Genomic DNA, 22,270 nt, shown 5'->3' with positions numbered 1-22,270 from the left:
TCCAGAAACTCCAGAAACTGAGCTTGACACTCCTTCCAGGTGTTTGGAATGACTTCATTTACAAATGCTTTCCCATAACTCTTCCTTCTTATTTCAACCCTCTTTTCACTCAAATGGCAAAGTTTTTGAAATTACTGTATATAAAACAGGCAGTTGTTACTACACTTGGGTGCTGGTTCTGTCAAGAGTGAGAGACATGTCATCACACCATGTGAAAAGGGCGGAGAGGAACAGAATCTGACAAAGTTCCCCTGACTGGATGTGATCAAGTCATATCTGCCTTGAGGGAGTGCTGAGCTCTTTTCTGTTCCTCGTTCCCCCATCTTACTGGAATCACCTCCCTTTATCAGTCCTGAGGGGGAGACCATCACTGCCCCGTTCTGCTGGAATAACTTCTCTATTACTAATTATTATTTTTATTTTTTTAAACAAAGACACTTTTGCTAATTAGCATATCTCAAAGAGTCAAAGAGTGTTCAGTTTCTTAAGGAGGAAATGAATTTTGGTGTTGAAATCTTCAACTGCATAAATTATGCTTTAAAGTCAAATTTCCAAAGATGCGCAACAAACCTTGATAATGCAAATCAAGAATTACAGAACAGGGAAATTCTACAATAGAAACCTATTTGTGACATCATGTATCAGTGACCGTGCTCTGCACTCAATTATATTAGGTTACAAGTTTATATCTATCTGTATTTTTTGTAACATAGATACAAGACTTGCTGTCATTTTCTATTTTTCTTTGTCAGTAACCATTTATTGAGTGTTGCAGCTTGCAGCTTTGCATCATGTAATACAAATGTATAATTGACGCTGACAGTAATTATAGATGTTTTACCAGTTTAGGACATTCCATAAAGGAATTTTGCAGATTAACCAGTCTTGCTCTCCCACCCACAAGAGTGGAAAAACTTTCTGAAATTTCAAATTTGTTACATTTGTTGCATTGCACTGGCACTCGTGACTTTTCTACATACTGCTGCAATGCTTGACATAAGAAACCCTGCTACCACCTCAAAGTAAAAAATTAAACAGGTGATAAAAATAAGTTTAGGATTTACATTCACAAAATCATTAGAAATAAATGGAACGACTGAAAGATAGAAAGTTGCAGTTGCAAGATGTAAAGTTGCATAGTGAGATTTAAAGTTATATTGGAAGAAATAAAATTGCAGTTAGGGAAAAAATAAAGTTTCAGTTGTGAAAAATCAAAAAAGAATCACTTATAGGAACAGACATGTTACTGTTGTTGAAGGCTCTAATGGTTTAATTAAAATGCATTTGATTGCACTTAAGTTAAATCTTATTGGGTAGGAGTATATAAACTGCATTACATTTACATTTAAAAGATTTTTATACTTCTAACTACAGTGGTTGAAAAGAGTCAACATCAGTTTTATAATAAGCTGCTTTATTTGGCGAACTTTTTTACCTTAGAAATGGATCCCAACATAATCTTTCCCTTATTATATGTACATATTGCTAACGCTTTTCAATAACTCTAGCATGAGAAAAGTCAGTGCATACTCAGGGATTGCTGGTATCCATGATATTGAAGGTAGCCAAGCTGCCATGCCAAAGATGGTCTAGCAGAGTCTGCATAAGTGTCCGTGTGGTTCTGATGACAGGTGACCCTCATCCCATGTTCACATCCTCCATTGTTGTAATCCAACCAGTGGTGACCGGAGGAGCATCCATGGCTCATGTGTACCTGGCTGTTGGTTGCGCAGTGGCTGTAGTGAGGAGATGGTACAGAGTTTGTCATGTCCTGGTGCATAATCCCAGGCGTCTCTTGAGAAACTCCGAGAGCCTCTGATTTCTTGGTAGTGTAGTTCTCAATCGGTTCCTGGAAAGTTTCTGTCTTCCTGGGCAGAGAAACATTCTCTTCTGGCTGCCGATCACACTCCGTTTGAGTACACAGAGGTGCGTATGGCTCAGTGTCTGCATGTGTCCGCAGATATAAAGACAGTGTTGAAATGTGGTGGATCGCTCGGCGGAGGGTGGCAATCTTAGAGAGACGCTTTCTGCTAAGATCATGATTGAGGACAGTGCGCAAGGTGTTGAAGGCCTGGTTGTAGTCCAGGATGCGCTTCCTCTCTCTGATGTTGGCGGCGACTCTCCGTGCTTTGGACCACTTGGGCCGAGGACACCTCTTAACTGTGTCACTGGGGCTGGTTGATATCAAGCGCTCTGAACACATTTTTGCTGGGCTTTCATTGTCAAAGTCATCGTCCTGACCCAAAGGAAAATCCTCCAACTCATCCTCTGAAATATCAGATTCAATACTGGTGCTGCCCAGACTCATCGTTGTTGACTTTTGCCCTTTGTAAAATGCAGATCTTCGCTTTGGTATGAGAGATAAGAGTTATTGGTTTCCAGTGTGAACTATAAACAGTTAGCTTTGCAAAACAGCCACATGTTGAAATCTTCTCCTCACTTTCGAGATCAGATCTGTCAGATCTGGGCGAGAGGGGTTTTTAAAGGATGTGTCACGTGAGCCAGCTGCCTATCAGCAAAGCTGTATTCTGTGTTTACAAGTGCCCTCCAGGCAAGCTTAGACATCAGTCAACAGACTTTGACACACCTCTTCAGCACACAGGATCTGATCTTTCCAACTAAACCGTGCCGAAAATGAGGAATGGCATTTGCAAAGCTGACAGATGCATGTCACTCTAAGGTTTGTGAAAATGGGAGATTATATGTTTGGTTTTGACAGTTATGTACTGATATTAAAGATGCTTCCTTCTTATAAATATTATGGAATCAGTGTTCATTTATATTTGTATTCAGCATAAACAAGCCGTAGAGGGATACACTCTTAAAAATAAATGTGCTTTATTGGCATCCATGGTTCCATTTAACAAAGAACATTTAACAGTACACGGTTCTTTTAAAAATAACTTTTTACTGAAAGGTTCTTTGGGGAACCCGAAATGATTCTTCTAAGGCAGCGGTATCCAATCTATCAAATGTTCTGCAGATTTGAGCTCCAACACTTACCTGGAAGTTCTAGAAGTTGCTTTTTTTTTTTTGGACAGTTACAGATTAAAAAACAAAAGGGTGGGAATAAAGAACCGTAATCACCTACATAAAGAGCATTTTCAGCATAAAAGGGTATTTTAGGAGCAAATGTTCTAAATAGAATTATGATTACAAGAACCTCTAAACCCTCTTTTGTTAGAGCGTTACTATGAAGTGCAGTGTTTAATTCATTATTAAGGGATAATGTACATCCAGCCGGTTGTGTTCTAAGAATAAACCCTGCAAAATTGCAGCAGATGCATTTGTATGAAACAAGAGCGAGTCCATGATACCAGAATAACAAAATTAAATAATTGTACACCATTTTGAATTGAGTTTAAATATTTTATTAACTTAACAAACACAAAGCTTCCACCAAGTAAAACTGTTCCTAGCAAGAGTACAGTGTTGACTTACCCGGATGAGTCTGTGTTATCAGCTTTTACCGTTTTTTATGAAGGATAACATACCCCAGAATGTCACGACTGACCAATCATATACACTTATAATGCATTCTTTTCCTCCACCTTGATCCAGGTGGATTGTCTAAGCTGTGTCCTGGTGCTGAGAGAAAAAATAGGAACATTAATTGCAAATTACAGCTTTATCAGATGAGCCTCTTTTAGCAATTTGCCTTTACACCTTTTCTCTGCCAGAGGGATGGAAAAACACTTATCATGTGTCACATAAACTCTGCATGGTCATAATTAGCTGTTGTGCATTAAGCCATTACTGGCCTTCCTGGGATGCAGCGAGGGACAGTGTAATTTTGGTTGTCTGGAAAAGTCATAAATCTAATGTGTGCTTCCCACGGGGCAAAAACAGACAAGAGCCACTTTACTTCAAAGTTGGGGAACAGGAACAGATATTTTACAATTATTACCATGATGACTGTGAGTTAAGGGCTTCGGTTGCCTTTTTATTGTCACTCGCAAACAGCTTGTGTATCCCCTACTTGAACTCAGGTGTGCTTTTGTAATCCAGAAATATTTTTTACTAAAATTGGACAACAGTGTGAAATTTTTATTAGCCAACCTCGCTCTATTATTCAGCATTTGGTGTGAAAAAGATTTTTTTTCCCAACCACCACGTTGTAATGTGGTCTCAAATCTGACATTATTTATTACAGGAGAAAAATCTTCAGCTCAGTTTTTTTTTTCAACTGTAAGGTTCAAGATACACTAAGGTTTTGCTTCAGGACAAAGATTTTACATCAGACCCAAAACAAAATTGTTTACAATTAAAAAGTAATGTCCGTCAAAACACTAGATTTTTTTTTTCTCATATTAATAAACTTCATGCAGTATTAAAAACCTTAAATTAAGGCCTGACTTTTAGGAGCCTTGGAACCATTCAGTTAATAAATGTATTATTTTTATGCCATCATTTTCCCAAATATTTTACTGTTTAGGCAAACATTAAATGAAATCTATAAATATTTATTTTTAACACATAAAATAAATGAAATAAAAAAATATTTATTGTGTTGGGACCAGTAAAATGTTGTTAATTTTTTCTGTACAAAGTTACGATGGAAAGCAATGGGAATAGAAACTGTTTTTCAAAAGAGAACCATTTATGTTCTGCAGGTTGGTGGGGGGGGGGGGTTTCTACAGGTTTGAAACGACGTGAGGGTGAGTAAATTATGACAGATTTCTTTTTTTTTCTTTTTTTACTGAGCAATCCCTTTAACTGAATGGTATAAATTCACAATCAACTACAGAAGCCACTAGACCAGGCTGACAGACCTGCTGTCAGGTCAAAATGTTAAAGTGTTTCATCTTCTCTGTGGCTAATTTACCATTTTCAAGCCTCCAGTCAAACCAGTGGCTAAAAAGTGCTTTCTAACAGCTAAGATCGTATCAGCAATGGGTGGCAGTGCAATAACCTTTAAACAAGAAATGAGATGCCATTTCAGATATTGCTTCCTCCCTGTTCAGTTTTACTGCCCAATCATGACTTCAGATAGGTTTAGGTGGCTGACTGATATTTTGCACACAATGCAATGCATTTGCTCATGTTAGACCAAAACTAGAGTGACTAAGCCATTTTTCAACTTAGTTTTTAACATTAGACAATTAGCCGGACCAAATCTTCAGACACCTATTACAGTGACAGACGTACATAAACAGAAAATGTAGCATATATTTGCATCTTCATTTACAATCTTACATTGTGGTGAACAAAAAAAACAACAACATCCTCTTCGTTTTCTTGTTCTGCAATTATAATCCACATGGCTCTGGATTATGTCATGATTGTGTTTGCTCTTTAAATTTGAAATTAGTCATAAAATGTCACAACCTTTACACTCAAATGAGAATAAAATCAATGAAACTTTGGAGGTCGGACAGCTTTGTTGACCTGATAAACATAATACACATAATAATCCCTGGATGCAACACCTCCGGGTAGAAAACACCAAGGTAAGTAAACACAAAAAAAAAAAACAGATGTATCACAGCCAGACAGAGGAGAGCGTGGGAATGTCTGAGTAATTTTTTTGTTGCTTTCTCTCAGTGGCCATGAGAGGAAAAATTAGGGGTCATGAGCACAGAAAGGAGAGGCTGATGTACTTGGTAATTGAGGGGTTTGTTTGCAAGGTCTGGGAAATGAAATACTTAAAATAGCAGAATTATTTTTCTTCTTTTGATGGTATTACTATACCATCAAAAAAAATACAGCAAAAACAGCCTTTGGCTATATCTAAAATGCTTATTAAATAAATAATAATAATAATAATAATAATTTCCTCACTGTCCAATTTTTCACCCAGTATTAAACCTGTCAGCCAAACAGTGGTTTATGACAATAATGGCTTTGAAATGTTGATGGTCATGCCAAAGGTTAAAAAGTTTACAAGCTTTTGGAAGTAAAAAAAAAAAAAATCACATTTAAAAGTTTGCAGAACTTATAGATCAATGAAATGTAAGAAAGACGGAGTAAAATGTATACTAAATGAATTTAAACTGAGAAACTTTTTCAGGTCTGAATTTTTTTTTTTTTGCAGCTCTGTATTGAAGCAGTATTTGCTCTAGTTCACAAGATACAGTAAATATGCATTTCATTTTCTCGACCTTTTTGCATCTATATTAAGTCAGTTGTTCCATTCCATGAGTGTGACTCTCTGCACTCCAAAACCAGCAACGTGTGATTCATTTGCAATGGAAACATTTGCACACTTGAATCACCTACTGCCCCAGTCTAAGTGATGTAGTCCAGCACTTAAACAATGATGATTTACAAGAAGGGTTGGCAGTTTGTTTGCATAGATGACTTCAAGCATGCTGTTAAAACCCATCCCAGCCTTGTCCATTTTTGAAAAAAGGGAAGACACTAGTAATTATCAGTCGCCATGTATAAATCAAGGTTCTTTTAGATAGCAGTGTACTCTCTGGGAAAGATACTGTAGCAGCATAACTGTGAATTGTCTAAAAGTCTAAAGTTAGATAATAAGAAGCTGCATTTTGGCAGTTGTTAGCAGGCACTGACACAGTTACTTAGATACTGTATATGATTTTAAAGGGGTGGTGAGGTTTGAGAAGTATGCAGGGAAATTAGAGGTCCATGTGGAAACATGAATTCATGACAACATTCTTTTGAACATTATTTGCTCTATGTTACTGTAGGCTACTGGCACCTAATGCTTTAATGGAAGTGCTGGCATTTGTTCATGTCTCCCACAAACAGTGTTAATACTGTGCATCACAACCAGCGCTAATGATATTAAGTATTAAATAATACCAGGCAAAAACATATTGTTAACTGAAATAAAAAATAATATTTTAGCTGGGAAAAAAACTAAAAATACAATTACTCCAAAAATAACAAAAAACTAAATAAAAATTCCAAATCATTACTTGTTTTCAGTTTAGATAGATAGTATGCTATAACACTGGAAATGAACATGCCACTCAACAAACCATCAATATTCTAATCTTATCTTAGACAGTGCTGAGAAATTTCATGGCATTTAAAAATAAATAAATAAAAATGCAATAAAAAAAGTATTTTGCAGGAAAAATACATTTACAGCACGTCAGATGCTCATATACATTCTTGAAGCTTTAACAGTACAAGAAACACAAAATTAACATCACAGTCTAAGTTCATCTATTTCAATACAACAAAAGGCTTAGAAAGGCTTTGTTTTGATTAGCTATACTGTTCATTTACAGTAGGGGGTTCCCAAACGATATGCTGTGATCGCTGCAGGCGCATGTAACAGTGTAATGGAAATTTCTGGAACCTCCTTGGCCCTCCATTCAAGCCCTTGTAAAAGAGTACAACAGTACATTGTTGACACATGCCTCCTGATCTGAACTCCCCCTTGTTAGCTGGCACGGCTGCCTGAGGTTTGATTGTGTCTGGGAAGATATATCTCTTCGTTCCCTGACTCACCATCCACAGCACTGCCTGCTTGTGTTCCATTCCATCTACAGATGTAAAAGAAAGAGGCGGCCCACAAACAAATCACTCCAAGACAGTTAGAAAAGAAAACCACTCTTAGCTCAACATCCTTCTTTGAAGATAAATCTTTGTGGATATTTTTTAGATTTTTTAGAAACTTTGTAGAAAATGCTTTTAAGGAAGAATAAAAGCACTTTTTCATAAAATCCTCAATATTTCCAATATACAATGGCAGGTTTACTGTACTATACTGAAAAAAGCTTCTTTTTTTTCTTAAGTTGCAAATAAAACAAACTTTTTTTAAATATATATTTTACAAGAAAATATTTTTTATTTCAGTCTTTTTAAGGAATAGTTCAACAAAAAAAAAAAAGTCAAATTTGCTGACATTTTCTTGATTTTTCGATTATTGTGATGTTTTTATCACCTGTTTGAACTCTCATTATGACGGCACCCATTCACAACAGAGGATCCATTGGTGGGCAATTGATGTAATGCTAAATTTCTCCAAATCTGTTTCAAAGAAAAAAATATATATGTGCATCATGTATGGCCTGAGTAAATTTGATACAAATTTTCATTTCTGAGTGAGCTTTTTCTTTAATGTGTTACTTGCCATTTCTTTGTAGGCGAAATGCAGAGAAGAAAAATAAGTTGTGTGTGTGTGTACGGGTTTTATACCCTACCATTGTATCATTGGTAATGCATACAGGCCTTATACATTTTGCTGCTGTAAAATGAAATCTGATCTTGTTCATCAAAATTTGTGTGCATGGAGACGATACTACCTGGATTAAGATGAAAGTTGTCTCACTAAGTTCTGCTATATTTAAGAAGGGCTCGTCTCCATGGTGACAGCCAGCGGGTGCAGGAGTCAAACCGATTTTTCACAGCCTGCACCTCATTTTTTCCATGTCTGAAATCAAGTAAACAACCCTAATGGTTTGTCTTTCAGGTTTACTAAAGCGAGCACACCATAACATCAGATCCATACAGTCTTGCAAATTCTTAATATTCGTCTGTTTTTGAAATGGTATTGTATCAGAACATTCCAGAAGAGTGACATACGAGCTGTTAATGACACTAACTGGCGTTCAGATGAAAGCGTGTTGACAAGATGCTATGGATATGAAATCACTCCAGGCCTTTCAAAGGTAAGAAGGCATGCTCAAGGCTAGTCGCCCCAGTACCTGTATAGCAACATTACAGAGACAGAGGACTAGGATTATTATTTGAGTGACTCTGCAATTAAAAGAGCCAGCCTTTCACTCAAGGATTGCTAGATTGCAAGATCACTAGAGCCAAGTTATGTGATTTATGCTCTGGCTGGAGTCTGTGTTTAACAGAACTTAAGATGTGATGACATGGCCCTTAGGTACTACTTGTTATGTCCTAGGAAAGCAAGCTGAAACCTTTCTTTCATATTTCAGACTGCCCTGGAGATATTTGCATTATAGTTAACAATTCTGCCTAAAACATTACATGTCTAAGCATATTCAAATATCAGTTAAGAATGAGAATGATTGTTTTACATACATCTATGTAATATCTTTTGCATGACTTGTTTTCTTTGAAACTTATAAAACACATGACATATCCTATAATTTTCAGCTGTGATAGTCCAAGAGATTCATAGATTCATAGATTCTGACATGCTCAACCATAAAAGTTTTGAATACACTATTAAAACTGTGTTTTAAGTAACATTGATGTCAAACAAACACTGCATCAACTGTATGTGCTATAACTGAGTTGTTTTGCTCAAAGGTCCACCAATGTCAAAGCAGTACGGGAGGGCTAGAGAGAAGTCTCAACCTACAAACATGAAAAAGAAGTGGAAATACAGTGATTTATAGAGATTTTCAATAACAAATAATCCTGTTATATAAAAAATAAATAAAGACAATGCTGTTTTTATGATTCTGTTTAAAAAACAAATACAACTTAATCATAAAAATGTGATCTAACAATGCACATAATATGGTGCTATTTTTAGTATGACTACACTAAAGATAGCAATTGTCATAACAGTGTTTGTCTGCCCCCCTCTGGTTAATTTAAGAGAATGCATGGAATTTAAAGCATCTAAAAATAGCAAATAGCATCTATCAAATGGGTTTCTATGAGGGGAAACATTTAAATTGAATTTAGTATAAATTATAATATATTGAGAGACTATCTGAACTCAAGGGGTTAATCTGAGTAAAAAAAATTAAAAGTTTAGGGTCAGTACGACTTAAAATGTTTTTTTTAAGAAGTTTACTCTCCTAACCAAGGCTGCATTTATTTGTTTAAAATGCAGTAAAACAGTAACACTGTAAAATATTTTTACTTTTTTAAATAACTGGTGTCACTTTTAATATACTTCAACTTTTATTATTGTCACAGTTGAAAACAGTTGAAATGCTTTATTTATATTTGTGATTTTTCTCAAGATTCTTAAAAGTTAGAACAACGGCAATTATTTTAAACATAATTTTTTTTTTTTTTTGCTTTTTTTTTGTCTTTACTGGCACTTTTGATCTATTTAATACATCCTCACTGAATAAAAGTATTAACTTTTTTTTTTTAAAGACACACTTCTGAATGGTAGTATATAACAGAATTTTCACCTCTATTCAAGAACTGTCAGAAAGGGCTCAGGGGAAACTATATGATTAAATCTCAATGCTGATCACGTCCTCATTCCAGTTAACTGTCAGCATATCCTCGGAGAACAAACAGAACCAACCCCAGATACATTCTACCCCCACTCTGCTTGTTAAACGAGTGTTGGTCCAAAGTGCAACATTCTAGAAGGATAGACATGGCTATCTGTGGGATATTCTTTCACCTTGACGTCTGTGAGTTTACATAGGCACTAGGCAGGTAACTGCTTTTTGATAAGCACTCTGAGGTCAGAGGTATGTGGGTCAGTATAAGAAATGTGCATGTGTCAACCAAACAACTGTAGACTGCGTTTATGCCTCCAGCCAAAAGTGCCAAATCTGTACCATTTTCATCTACTTACAACAGAAATTCATTTGTGCATAAAACGGATTTAAATAAATTCTTTAAGTGACAAATTAGTTCCACACACTGACTCCTTGACTTGTTTATGTGGCCCACACGCTACACAATTTAATCATGACTTTCCACTTGCCGAGTGCTGACAGTTAATTGAGACCACTGATCAAAACAATTCTTATGTTTGAATGAACAAAGATGCAAAAAGGTGCGAAAAAAAACAACAAACCGACCACTTTGAAAGTTGTGTAGTGAATGGCTTATTTACTTTAATAAAATGTATTTATTAATATTAGTTCTGGGCAACGGTTAATCACAAATAATCGAATCCAAAATAAAAAATATATATATATTCTACACAGTTCATGTGCGTGTACTGTGTATATTATATATATATATACACACACATTTAAGAAAAATATATTATGTTTATATACTAAATGTATTTATATTTAATATAAATTACATTTATATGTTTATATTCATATAAATACATGTAAATATTTACGAAATATATATTGTATGTGTGTATATGTACATATAAATATACACAGACAGTACACACATTTACAATCTAAACTTTTATTTTTAATGTGATAAATATTAATTAATTTATATAGAAACCATACGTCAAATATACATAGAACTATATTATATTATTACTTCTTGTTCACATATACAACAAATAATGTTTTTCTCAAAATGTAATCTTGGACTAAAATATATGGAGAGCAAAATTCTAAATATATATTTATTTATTTTTATATATTTTCAAAAATATACTTAAAATGGCCAACAGAAAATACATTTTTTATATATATTTAGAAATATATTTAAAAACTAATGTTTGCCATATGGGAACAAATGAAGTGTGTTGCTTGATAAGGAATCCACAACTGGACTTGAATGTGAGTCGATTAAGGACTCGCTCATAACACACATTCATTTATTTATTCTGGCATTTATTCTGGAAGAAAGGGTCACTAAGTACAGACCAAATAGATTCCACTCACTCACTAATCAAAAAAACTTCCCAACAGCACACCACACAGCCAGCACCGACGCAGCACTACGGTGATTGATTGCATGAGTTTGCGTGACAGCTTCCTGTGGCCTCGACTGGGAGGCTTCCACGCCTTGCATCGCGACGCACCTAAACACCGCCCGCCTCTCTCTTGCACCCCCAAACGCAGGCGGTGATTGGGCAGTGCAAATGTCTCAACTCCCCTCGACCATCGAGCACCGGTTGAGCACATTCTGTCACTTGCGATAGCGTTAAATGGAGAAACGTCCCTGCGAAGGGGCAACCGGAGTATATATCAGTCATGGAGCAGAGAACGGCCCTGATCGATCGAACATTTCGGTAAACAATGATCAGAACCACTGTCAGTTCCAGAACGAGAAAACGCAGACGAAGAAAACAGGTTGGAAAACAGCAAAACTAACGTTAATTGTTTCTTTTTTTCCTCTGACAAGCTTCGAATACATGTCGTAGCATGATTGTTTACAGTAATACAGCATCAGTTCATTCAAATGAGGAGCATGTTTGGCTGACTGTACTGTTTGGAAGAGTTATATCCAGTGTTAGCCGCGAAGCTAGCTAGCGTGAAGGGACATTGACCTTGTGCACCGGTTTCTCAGCGCGCATTACACATTTCCCTGACTTATAATTAATTTGCAAACATGCCTCTCAGTTTGGGTCGTTTTAACAGGAATGGGTTCGTCGAGATCCAGAATAGCCTGTTAGCTCTTGCCGCGTCGCTGCCACAGCAACATGAACCGGCTCCTGTGGAATGTTCCTGCTCGTAGCTTAAGCTTGTTCTGTTATTTCCTGTCCGCCATGATGGACAGGCAAATCTCTCAAACTTCACTCATACAAAACCTTTGGTAATACATTTCGGGCAACGCAGTCAGCTATGCTAGCTTTTGCTGTCACATTCGCTAGTAATGGTGTCTTAGAGGTGGATGTCTGGCCAGCTTAGCTCGAAACGCGGCCTATTGCTCTCTGACAGTCATGTGAGTGTGCCTGGCAGTGATTGGGCTCGCGCTTACCACCTATTCGAATTCGGCACCAAGTGGCCTGGATAGAACGCGGCGGAAAATTCTACAGCTAACTTTAGCTGTACGGCTACAAACGTTCCACAGCCGTAAATACAAACAGCCTGGAGATCCTGTACATAAATGCTGTCACAATGCACGCGTTGACGTGTAGATTTACAAAATCTGTTGATAAAAGAATGACATTTCTGTTATTTTTATTTTAAAGTGCAATTTATTGACTCCGTTAAACCTGCCTTGTTTATACATATATGCAACGTCTGTAGAAGCTCATGCCTCGTGACGAAGGCTGCCAACTCTTGTAGAACTCTCGTATATGTTTGATTTCATTAAAAAAACAAAGTGACAAACATCTTTATTGTGTGCATTATCCCCTGGCTGTAACTGTGAGCCATTTCAATAATGCACAACAGGCGTCGGGTTAACGTTAACTGCTGATATCAAGCTATTTGTTGTTACGGTTCTGTTGGCTATTGTGACGTTACACCGATAATTATCGCTAAAACTGTTCATATGTAATGCTTAAAATGCCAAGCGCCTCTTGCAATGTATATTTACTGTTGTCTTGCACATAATCCTGTTGATGTACCAACAATAACATCTTCCTGCGGCTAAAATTTCAGGCTGCCCAGTTAGCATGCTAAGCTAGCTGATGACTTGGTCGGTTTGTTGACCGAGTGTGCCCTGGTAGCCCATAGTTGGTTCTAAATGGTGTAAACTTGGTTTCAAGGAAACCAATAAGACCGCTAAATGATTTTTGTTTATTTCATGCAGTGTAAACTTTGCCAACTGCCATGTTGCGATTAACCCAATTCAACTTGTGTGACTTCACCACACAAATTAAAGTTCACATTCTGTATTCAGCTATGTGTTTTTCATTAATATCGGGATCTTAAGACGTGGTCCAACAGTGCTGGGGAACTACCCAAATATGACTGAGTACTCCATTTTGACACGTCATACCTCCGGTTAAAAATAGGGCGATGTCAGACTTGAACCGGCCGATGAAAGCACACTTGCATGGGGTGCTCTCTTCATGCCTCATATTTTCAGTCTCAAAGGACAGAGGTCGTCAAGAGCCGTTTTAATGCTCAAACCACTTTTTACTGCATTAATTCATTCCACCCTTGATTTGGGTTTTAGACTACATTGCCCTACTGCCTTGTTGGTTCAGCTTGTTTACATATACTGTACAAAGACAGATTTTCTCCCGTGTGAATTAATTTGAGTCTGTATACCAGGTTGCCAGAATGGAATTATTGATGTCAGCCTTAAGCTCCTGTAAGGACATTCCTTCAGCTGCCATAAATAGTTTCCAAAGAAACCATGAAGTCTAGCAGACAGTCTTATGCACACTTGCCTGACAAAAAAAAACAAAAAACATTTATGTCTTTTTGATTGTTATTATTTCAAGGAAATCCAAATATAACGATCCTGTTGCAGAAAATGCACATGGATTGTTTTTACTGTTAATTTGTGGAACTAGTAAACAAATGGTAAAAAAAGGACAACAAGTTTACTGTATATTTTTAGCTTTATGTACAATGTTTCAATTCAAATGTCTTTATATAGCACAGAGAAATTCACAATAAACTCTATTTGAAATAAATGCAAAGCGTACAGGAAAAATAAAAAAGTTATCATATAAATGTTATGCAACACAACCTTTGTCAGTATTGATAATAATAATTGATTTCTTGAGGACCAAATCAGCATATTAAAATGATATCATGATGGCTTTTTAAAGTACATGAAAATGGAAAACAGTCATTTAAAATTGCAATAATATTTGTTATATCACGCACACACATTTATTCTTTATTTTATATTATTTATTTATTTATTGACAAATGTTCTGCAGAACGCTTGTGAAAACCGCTGATCTCTGATTTCACTTTATTGGCAAATAATTAATTTGATAAATTAGCTCTGTTCAGATCTAATTTTGTTTTGACTATTTAATCATAGATATTCCAAAGTTTGAGTTATTTTAATCTGGTTATAATTGGAAACACACAGAATATCCTGCATGGTTGTTCAGTGTGAGATAAAGGAGTCAGCTTGTCATCTGCCTGACCCTGGCTTGGTTCCACATAACATACCTAGTCTAAATATTCCTCAATCTTGCGCAAACATTCACTAGATTTGACCTGTTCCCTTTCTGGAACTTGAGATCTGATCTGGATTTTTGCCCCCCCCCCCCAAAAAAAAATGGGTTCAGTGGATCAATTGATGTAAATTTGCAGTTTGCATTTCATTTATTTATTGCTTTTTGTTTCTCCCCCGTGCAGAAAATGGCAAAATAAATGGAACTCTGAAGGAGGGAGAGGTGACTCCCACTTCTTTTAACCCAGACAGCTCCCTGTACCCTGTGAACAGCAATGGTGACAGACACCTGCTAGATATCCACTTGAAAAATAAGCCCACCCGACGGGCCTTTACCACTGACTCAACAGGGGACAGAAAAGGTAGAAACACTAGCAGGAACAGCATGGACTTCAAAAATGACAAGTCCTCAGAGTTGAACACACTTGAGGGCAAAAAGGAGGCTTTAGCTACTTTGAATGGTGTGGTGTCGCTCAACTCTTTACCATTTGCCAATGGTTACCCTAGCAAACCCGGAGCTGACAATGATGGCAGTGGCTCCGAGAGCGGATACACTTCTCCCAAGAAACGCCGGGCCCAGAGGATTGGCAAAGCCGTGGACAATGTGACTGCTTTTGCCCAGGGAAAAGCCATGCAGCAGGGCGGCAAACAAGACCACGGCCCTGTGGCACAGGACTCAAAACCCGAACTGCACCTAAAAGCCAAGGAACCAACTGCCTCTGCCACCACACCTCCTCTGTTGGTGGCTGAACTTCAGCGCAAGAACTCAGACAGCAAAGTGGCTGGCAAACGGTTTGAGGATCGCTCCAGCAAGGTTAAGGTGTCTACCTCCACCAAAGAGGACTCATGGACCTTGTTCAAGCCTCCGCCTGTCTTTCCTGTGGACAATAGTAGCGCTAAGATAGTGCCTAAGATTAGTTATGCAAGCAAAGTGAAGGAGAACCTCAATAAGACTGCCCAAGCTGGCGGGGAGGCTCTCACTCCTGCTCCCCAGGTGCCTGGGAGACCGCCACAGGTCCCCATGTCTGCGGTGAAAACCATCACCTCGGCTAGCTTTACCAACGGTCCCCTGCTGGGGGAAGGGAATGGTTGCCCCCTGCCTGGTCCCCATTTCAATGCCAGTCCTCTGCTGGCGACCCCAGCTGTTGCCGCTGAGAATGTAGCATCTCCCCTGGGTAGCGGCACTTCAGCCATTGGAAGTTCCACCACAACCTCTGTGGCTGAGCCCAGGAAGCCCAGTCTGTTTGTTTACCCCGTCACCCCCCCCAATATGCAACTCTCACTTCCTAGCGGCCGCCAAGCCGATCCCCCTGCTGCTCCGACAAATCAGAAGTCTCTGGGGGACATTTTTCAGAATCAGTGGGGCTTGTCCTTTATCAATGAGCCTAGCGCCGGACCAGAGAGCATGGCGTGCCGCTCGAACAGAAAGGAGGTGCCGGTGGAGGTGAGCTTTCAGGGAGGCTGTCCTGCTACAGTGGCCACTCAGACTTCCAGTGCCTCTGAGAGACCGGATCAACCCCCCTTTCCCAAGGCTCAGGAGCCAGAAAAACGGACTAATGCTCAGAATTTCAGTCGAGGAGTGAGTGGTGGTGCCACGGTGGCAAGCGGGGCCGTACCCGAGACCTCTGTACCCAGCCTGGATGCCCAGAGAGACGAGACGGGGGTTTTTGGTGCAATAGTATTTTGTTCTTCCTCTAAGGACATTTGTGCCGAGCTGCGTTCCACCTCCCCAGCAGCACCTAAGGTGGCTTTGGCCAAGGACCAGGGCCATACTAAGGGCTTTGACAGGAGGTCTAGTTGGGGGTCGTTTGATCTAAAAGCTGCTGTAATTTACCACACTAAAGGTAACTTTCTATTTTATTTTCTTGCTAAGTACTTTGCATCCATTTTGGTAGATTATGCATGTACACTAAAGAAGGACAAGTACAGTAAAGGTTTTATTAAAAAAAAAAACAAATTGTGATCATTAGACTACAAAAAACACAAATTCATAATATTTTATTACTACTGATAATAATGTTTATTTATTTATTTAGGGTTAGAGTTATATCAGTATAATGGTTGCACTTTATTTTACACTACGTGTATTAACATGTACTTATAGTGTACTTACAGTGTATTTATCTAAGAAAGTTCTGGTAATACAAGGTAAATACATGGGGTAGGGTTAGGTTTAGGGGTAGTTCAGGGTTAGTACCTAGTTATTACCTAGTTATATAATAAGTACATAGTATGTACATAGGGAACAGGACTGTAAAATAAAGTGCTACCATTATAATTCGTCCCCATGGAATTATAAGGTTCTATCTGCGTTCTGAGTAGTTTTGAGATATTGAGTTTTAAAGTTTTTGTGTTCCATGGACTTCTGTAGATAGAACCTTTTTGTTTTTTCAATAAAAAATCCCAGAATGTACACAACTTAAAATAAAACATCACATAATGTAAATAAATTGTCACAGAATAAGAATATGTGAATAACTCAATTTTGACAAACATGTCAGATAGAACCTTATAATTCCAATGGGACGAATTATAAAAAGTTGTTTGTTCTAATTTGTATTTCAAATCTGTTTTTTGTTTTCGAATCACTGAAGTCTTTATAAAATTTTATTTCATTTAATCTATATTGTAAAGGCAACAACAGATTAATAGCATGAAGTCCCAGCCTCACTTTTTTTTTTTGGACAATTTCTTTTCATCTGAAAAGTTCTGTTGCTGCTTCCATTTCATTGTGACTTTAAGATTCTAAAGAAAAGTAAATAATTATCCAAAAAGGCATAATTCAAATAATTTCATTTTTGGAGCACATGGCTTTAAAGACATTGATTGGCAGTGCTGGGTAAGTGACTTACAGATTGTAGTCCATAACTGATTACATATAACATGATGAGAATGTTATTGAATGGATTACACATTTTAGGTAATGTAGTCTTACTACATCTTTTATTAATTTTAGATTATTTTTGACCTAAGTCGTTTATGACATAGATTTGAATGGGATTTTTGTGTGCCATGTTGATGCATAAAGCGAAAGAAAATATATTCCATTGTTTGTTATCAGCATCATGAAATGCTTTGAACATTCCATTACAGCAGGGTTTCTCAAACTGTATATAAGTGGGAAGTTAATTCAGAAAGGAAAAAATAAGAATTGTAGTGGATCAAATTATGAGTTATTTGCTGCTGATGTTTGAAGATGTAATCCTTTGAAAAGTAACTAATCTTATTATAAGAACTTTATCACATAATATGATCTAATTACAAGTTCTCTAATATTTGGAATCTGATTACGTGATCCAGATTAACATGTAACTACCCAGCACTTCTGATTTGTATCATTTTGGTCAACCAAACTTAAATGTGTAAATGTCTGTTCAAAAATATTGTTCAAACTAATTATCAGTCTCTAATGTATAAAAATTGGGCTTTGTGATATCAGTTTGTGTGCTGCAGATAAATTGGTTTAGACTAGCCTTATCAAATTAGAATGTTAAGGTTGTTACTGATATTGTGTGACTGAAATATATATATAAATATAAATATAATTACACATATCAGTGTATACTATAAAGATGAAAATAAAAATGTAAGATCTTCATTGAATTGTAGCTGTACGTGGGTATTTTTACACTGAACTTGAATTTTTCTCTTTGCAGAAATGGAATATATTTTGAATTTGCAAAAACAAGGTAAGCTACCATTTACCTCTTGTGTTTGACATCTTTTATTGACAACTCTTGCCTCAGCATGTGATTTAAACCCTAAATGATTCATAATTTAGATATTGCAACCCAATGCCCCGTCTTCTCACATCCCTCAGCTCTTCCCATATCATTTAGAGTTCCCAATTCTCACCTACGTACGTCTTCCTCAATTTCTCGTAGATCCAAATCGAGTAGTTCTCTACAGTGAGTCATGGGACGGACCTGCTCAGTGAAGCTGTGTCTGGACACTATATCTCAGATGAACTCTGCTGCAAAAAGATGTGCTTGAGGAACATGGCTGCAGCCTCGAAACATCCTGAATCAGAACTAATCCAATCTTAAGATGGTTTAGAATGGACCTTGTTACCCATCAGCAGTCGAGGCTGAGCGCAGAGGAACAGAGTGCGCTTGGGAAAACGGGTTAGCTGGTTTTAGAATATTAGAATGGAAGAACAGGAGCTGTGGAACTCAACTCTAATGCGTCTAGTGGATATGTTGCTAAAGACAATTTCAATGACTTTGGGGACATAACTCACACGTCAAACACTCATGATAACCCTGTCATGGCATTCGGTTGGGCGGAAGCTTCTCCTTTAAGTACTCATGGACCTAAAGAGAGAGAGATCACTATGTGTCCCCTCTTGAATTCAAATAATCAAGTAGCCTCGAAGTGGTCACATTGAATTCATTTGGGCACAGAACCGGAGTGAATTAACATACTGTGGCCAGAGGAACTACATAGCTTTTTTTTTTTTTTTTTTTTAAGGAGATTCGGGGGAATCGAACTCCATTTATGTGCGGGAGGCATTAGTTCAAGCCTTTGGAATTAAATAATTGTCTTAATTTAATTTCTGGACAATATTGGGTCAGTCCTGTTAGCGACGCGTCTCCACTTCGTATGTTTGTTTGATTTACATTTGATTGACTTCTTCATTGAAATACTTAAAAACTCCAAGGGCAGGTTACGAGGTACACTCGGATTGGGAAAGCGCACGCCCTGTAGTGTGCGTGTACATGTGCAGTACGCTGCTCCGTGTGTCCTCTTTTGGAAGAGTTCAAAGTGCTATTGTCGTCTCTTCACGCTTCCGTCACCTGACAGCCGTTCAAGTCTCTTGCTCGTCGTGTGCGTGTGTAAACGGAGGGGCAGAGATCATGCTATATTCCTTTATCTTGAGTGTTTTATGTTTTTAATTTTTTAAGTAGCTGTTAGAACCCGGAACTAATCAATAAGATGTGCCACACCACACAGTTGCTTTAGCTTCAATGCTATAGGTACATTATGGAGGTTTTAGTTCAGTTTGGTTTTGTTCTGCAGAGCTGCTCTTCAAAATAGGGTTTTGTTTTTGACCCTAAAGGCAGTAGCAACTACTTTTGCTTTATTTGGAACTTCACCACAATTTAGAGGGAACCTAGAGAGCAGTCGCTGGTGAACGATCAGACTTTTTATTTCACTCAAGAGACTAGAAGCCCCTAGTTTTTTTTTATTGAGCACCACAATCACACTTTTATGCTTTTTATTTCTTGACTGTTTAATTTGTACCTTTTCCATGCTTATTGGTTAAGCGGTTGATAAAGTACACATGAGCCTCATCAATAGAACCACCGTTGACAGGAATTCTGCCGTTGTGTAAAAATGTTTCTCTTTCTAATGTCAGAAAATGCATATTAAACTTAAAGTCTATTCTGTTTTATCATTTCACAGATTAATTGATTTATACATAAGAATCAGTAGCACTTTACGTATTATGTTCTTGAATTGTATGTCCTTAAACATTGACATATCAGTACATATTTGAAATTCTAGTAATTAATCATAGGCTACTAACTTTAACCTCTGCCTAAGGACTGTCAGTCCACAATCTCAAAATAAAAAAAATATATATATAAAAAACAAAATGTAAAAAAAAAAAGTGAAAAAAGAAAGAAAATAAAAAAAGACACTCAGGTAGAATTAGGGCAGTGTTCTTCTATCTAAAAATAAAACAAAAACAAAAATGCACCAACAGTGTTATTGCCAAATATGAAAAGACGTCCCATGTTTGTAACAGCTGTTTTGTTTTAATTGTAACTTTTGAGGGATTTAAGTTTTGACTGAAAAGCCAATGCTTGCATCTTTATATGTATCATTTGGCATCAATGTTTTCTTTACGTGACAATGAAACACTGCCAGGTGAAAAAATGTAAGTACACATGGAAGACGTTAACCGCACTACGTATCTGTATGTCTTTCCTTTGCCAGAGGTTTTTTTTTTTCTTTTTTTTTCTTCCATGTTTTAAATGCAGCATGTAATGGTTTCAGTAGTCAGTCTTCAGAAAACGTGGGATGTTTCATGATTATTTCTTACTCATTTCTTATTTCCGTTTCTGTTCTTGAAGTATCTGAAGTCTGTCCGATATCTTAGTTCAAAAGATACTGCAAAAGCTGTCGATGAAACGGATGCAAAGTTGTTAAATTCTGCTTCATCTTTTCTCATATTGGTCCACTTAAAAGCTTTGTGCAAGATAGAGAAATCCTGCAATTGATAATTAGCTTTTCCTTGGCTTTTTAGAAGCATATCTCTTTATTGCTTCACTTGAGTTTTATTGTAGTTATCTAAATTTTGTCTTTAAACAACTCCCATAGAGCTGCTTTTTTGATATCCAGTGTATTTGTTTAAGGAGTTATGATGTAGGCATAATTTATAGCCATCTGTTTTTACATTAAGTCAATTATGAAATACCTTTTTGAACACGTATTGTCCCGGTATCCCTGTTTCCGCTTAAAGGGATCGTTCACATAAAAATGTAAATCCTGTCATCATTTACTCAACATCATGTCATTCCAAAACCTAAAAAATCTATAAAAATTTTCAGACCCCGCTGACTATCACTGTATAGATGAAAACAGTTGAAATGGGCTTGGAATAACATGAGGGTGAGTTAATAATAGCAGAATTCAGATTTTAGGGTGAACTGTCCTCTTAACTCAGATATGTCTTTGTAAATGTTGTCAGCAGAATGAATTGAACCTGGTCTTTGTTTCAAAAAACTCAACTCCAGGGGTCAAATGCACATATAGAGGTTCTATGCACAGAATGCAAACAAAACAGACTTTATATTTTGGGGGGTTGCACATTAGCTTAATTTCCTCATTTTAAATAAGCACTTACTACCCCACAAATTATATTATAATTGCAATATAAATTATTTCCATGAATCTTAAATCGCTCCCTTTAGTGTTTAAGAGCAATGAGAGCACGCATGGATGGGAGAGAGTTACAGTGATACTTAGATGGTGTGTTTGCGAAATCTGTACGAAGAAAATGCATATTTGTCGGCATATTCAAATTTCACGTGTTTTCTTGATGTGTGAATGATTATTGTCCTGACAACTCAACTTTTTGTGTGTGTGGATGGATATGTGTGTGTCTGTTCGTGTGCAAGCATGTGTATTTGTCTTCATTCAAACGCTCAATTATATGCAAAGTTAATATTGCGAACTTTTCAAGTTCAGGGTGCCTGTTTTAAGCGATATATTAAACAGAACCACATCATAACATGAAAAACTCTTGCTTTTCCTTTTCCCCTGTCCCTACATCCCCATTTCCACCCAACAGTCTTCAGTTGTGCCATGTTTTGACTGTTAAAAGTTTGGATTAATATTTCATTTTATGTTGCTCCCTCTAAATTTCCTACAGTGGACATGAAGGGGGGGTTACATTTTGTCTCAAGAATCTTTGTCACTGCTAATAAACTTGTTGAAAAAGATCTTGTTCTCTTAGTCGTCTTTTCAATTTCTCTGTTGAATATGACTATTGTTGAAAAAGGAATATACTGGGTTCAATACAAGACAGCCTGTGGCCTAATGTTGATTTCCCCAAAAATTTATTTCACACCCTATTAAAGAAACGCAAAAATACAAATTACAGTGAGTTACTTACAATGTAAGGGGAAACAATACTTTAAACAAAAAAACACTTTTT

The 22,270-nt window shown here is 37.1% G+C and overlaps 2 protein-coding genes across 2 annotated transcripts; one reads left to right on the top strand and one right to left on the bottom strand.

The window, feature by feature from the left end:
* Window positions 1–1,305: 1,305 nt before the first annotated feature.
* On the bottom strand, window positions 1,306–2,369 carry LOC128028599 (class A basic helix-loop-helix protein 9-like). Its single transcript, XM_052615864.1, has one exon. It carries the CDS (start codon window positions 2,306–2,308, stop codon window positions 1,520–1,522), a length of 789 nt encoding a protein of 262 aa, XP_052471824.1. The 5' UTR covers window positions 2,309–2,369; the 3' UTR covers window positions 1,306–1,519.
* Window positions 2,370–11,467: 9,098 nt separating this feature from the next.
* On the top strand, window positions 11,468–22,055 carry LOC128028916 (FMR1-interacting protein NUFIP2-like). The gene is made up of 4 exons (XM_052616249.1): window positions 11,468–11,864; window positions 14,790–16,448; window positions 18,261–18,293; window positions 18,489–22,055. Exons 1-4 carry the CDS (start codon window positions 11,720–11,722, stop codon window positions 18,539–18,541), a joined length of 1,890 nt encoding a protein of 629 aa, XP_052472209.1. The 5' UTR covers window positions 11,468–11,719; the 3' UTR covers window positions 18,542–22,055.
* Window positions 22,056–22,270: the final 215 nt, after the last annotated feature.

This window comes from Carassius gibelio, chromosome A15 (genome assembly GCF_023724105.1).
Source record: "Carassius gibelio isolate Cgi1373 ecotype wild population from Czech Republic chromosome A15, carGib1.2-hapl.c, whole genome shotgun sequence".
In the NCBI taxonomy this organism is placed as follows: Eukaryota; Metazoa; Chordata; class Actinopteri; order Cypriniformes; family Cyprinidae; genus Carassius; species Carassius gibelio.
This window is presented reverse-complemented; position numbering and strand designations above follow the sequence as displayed.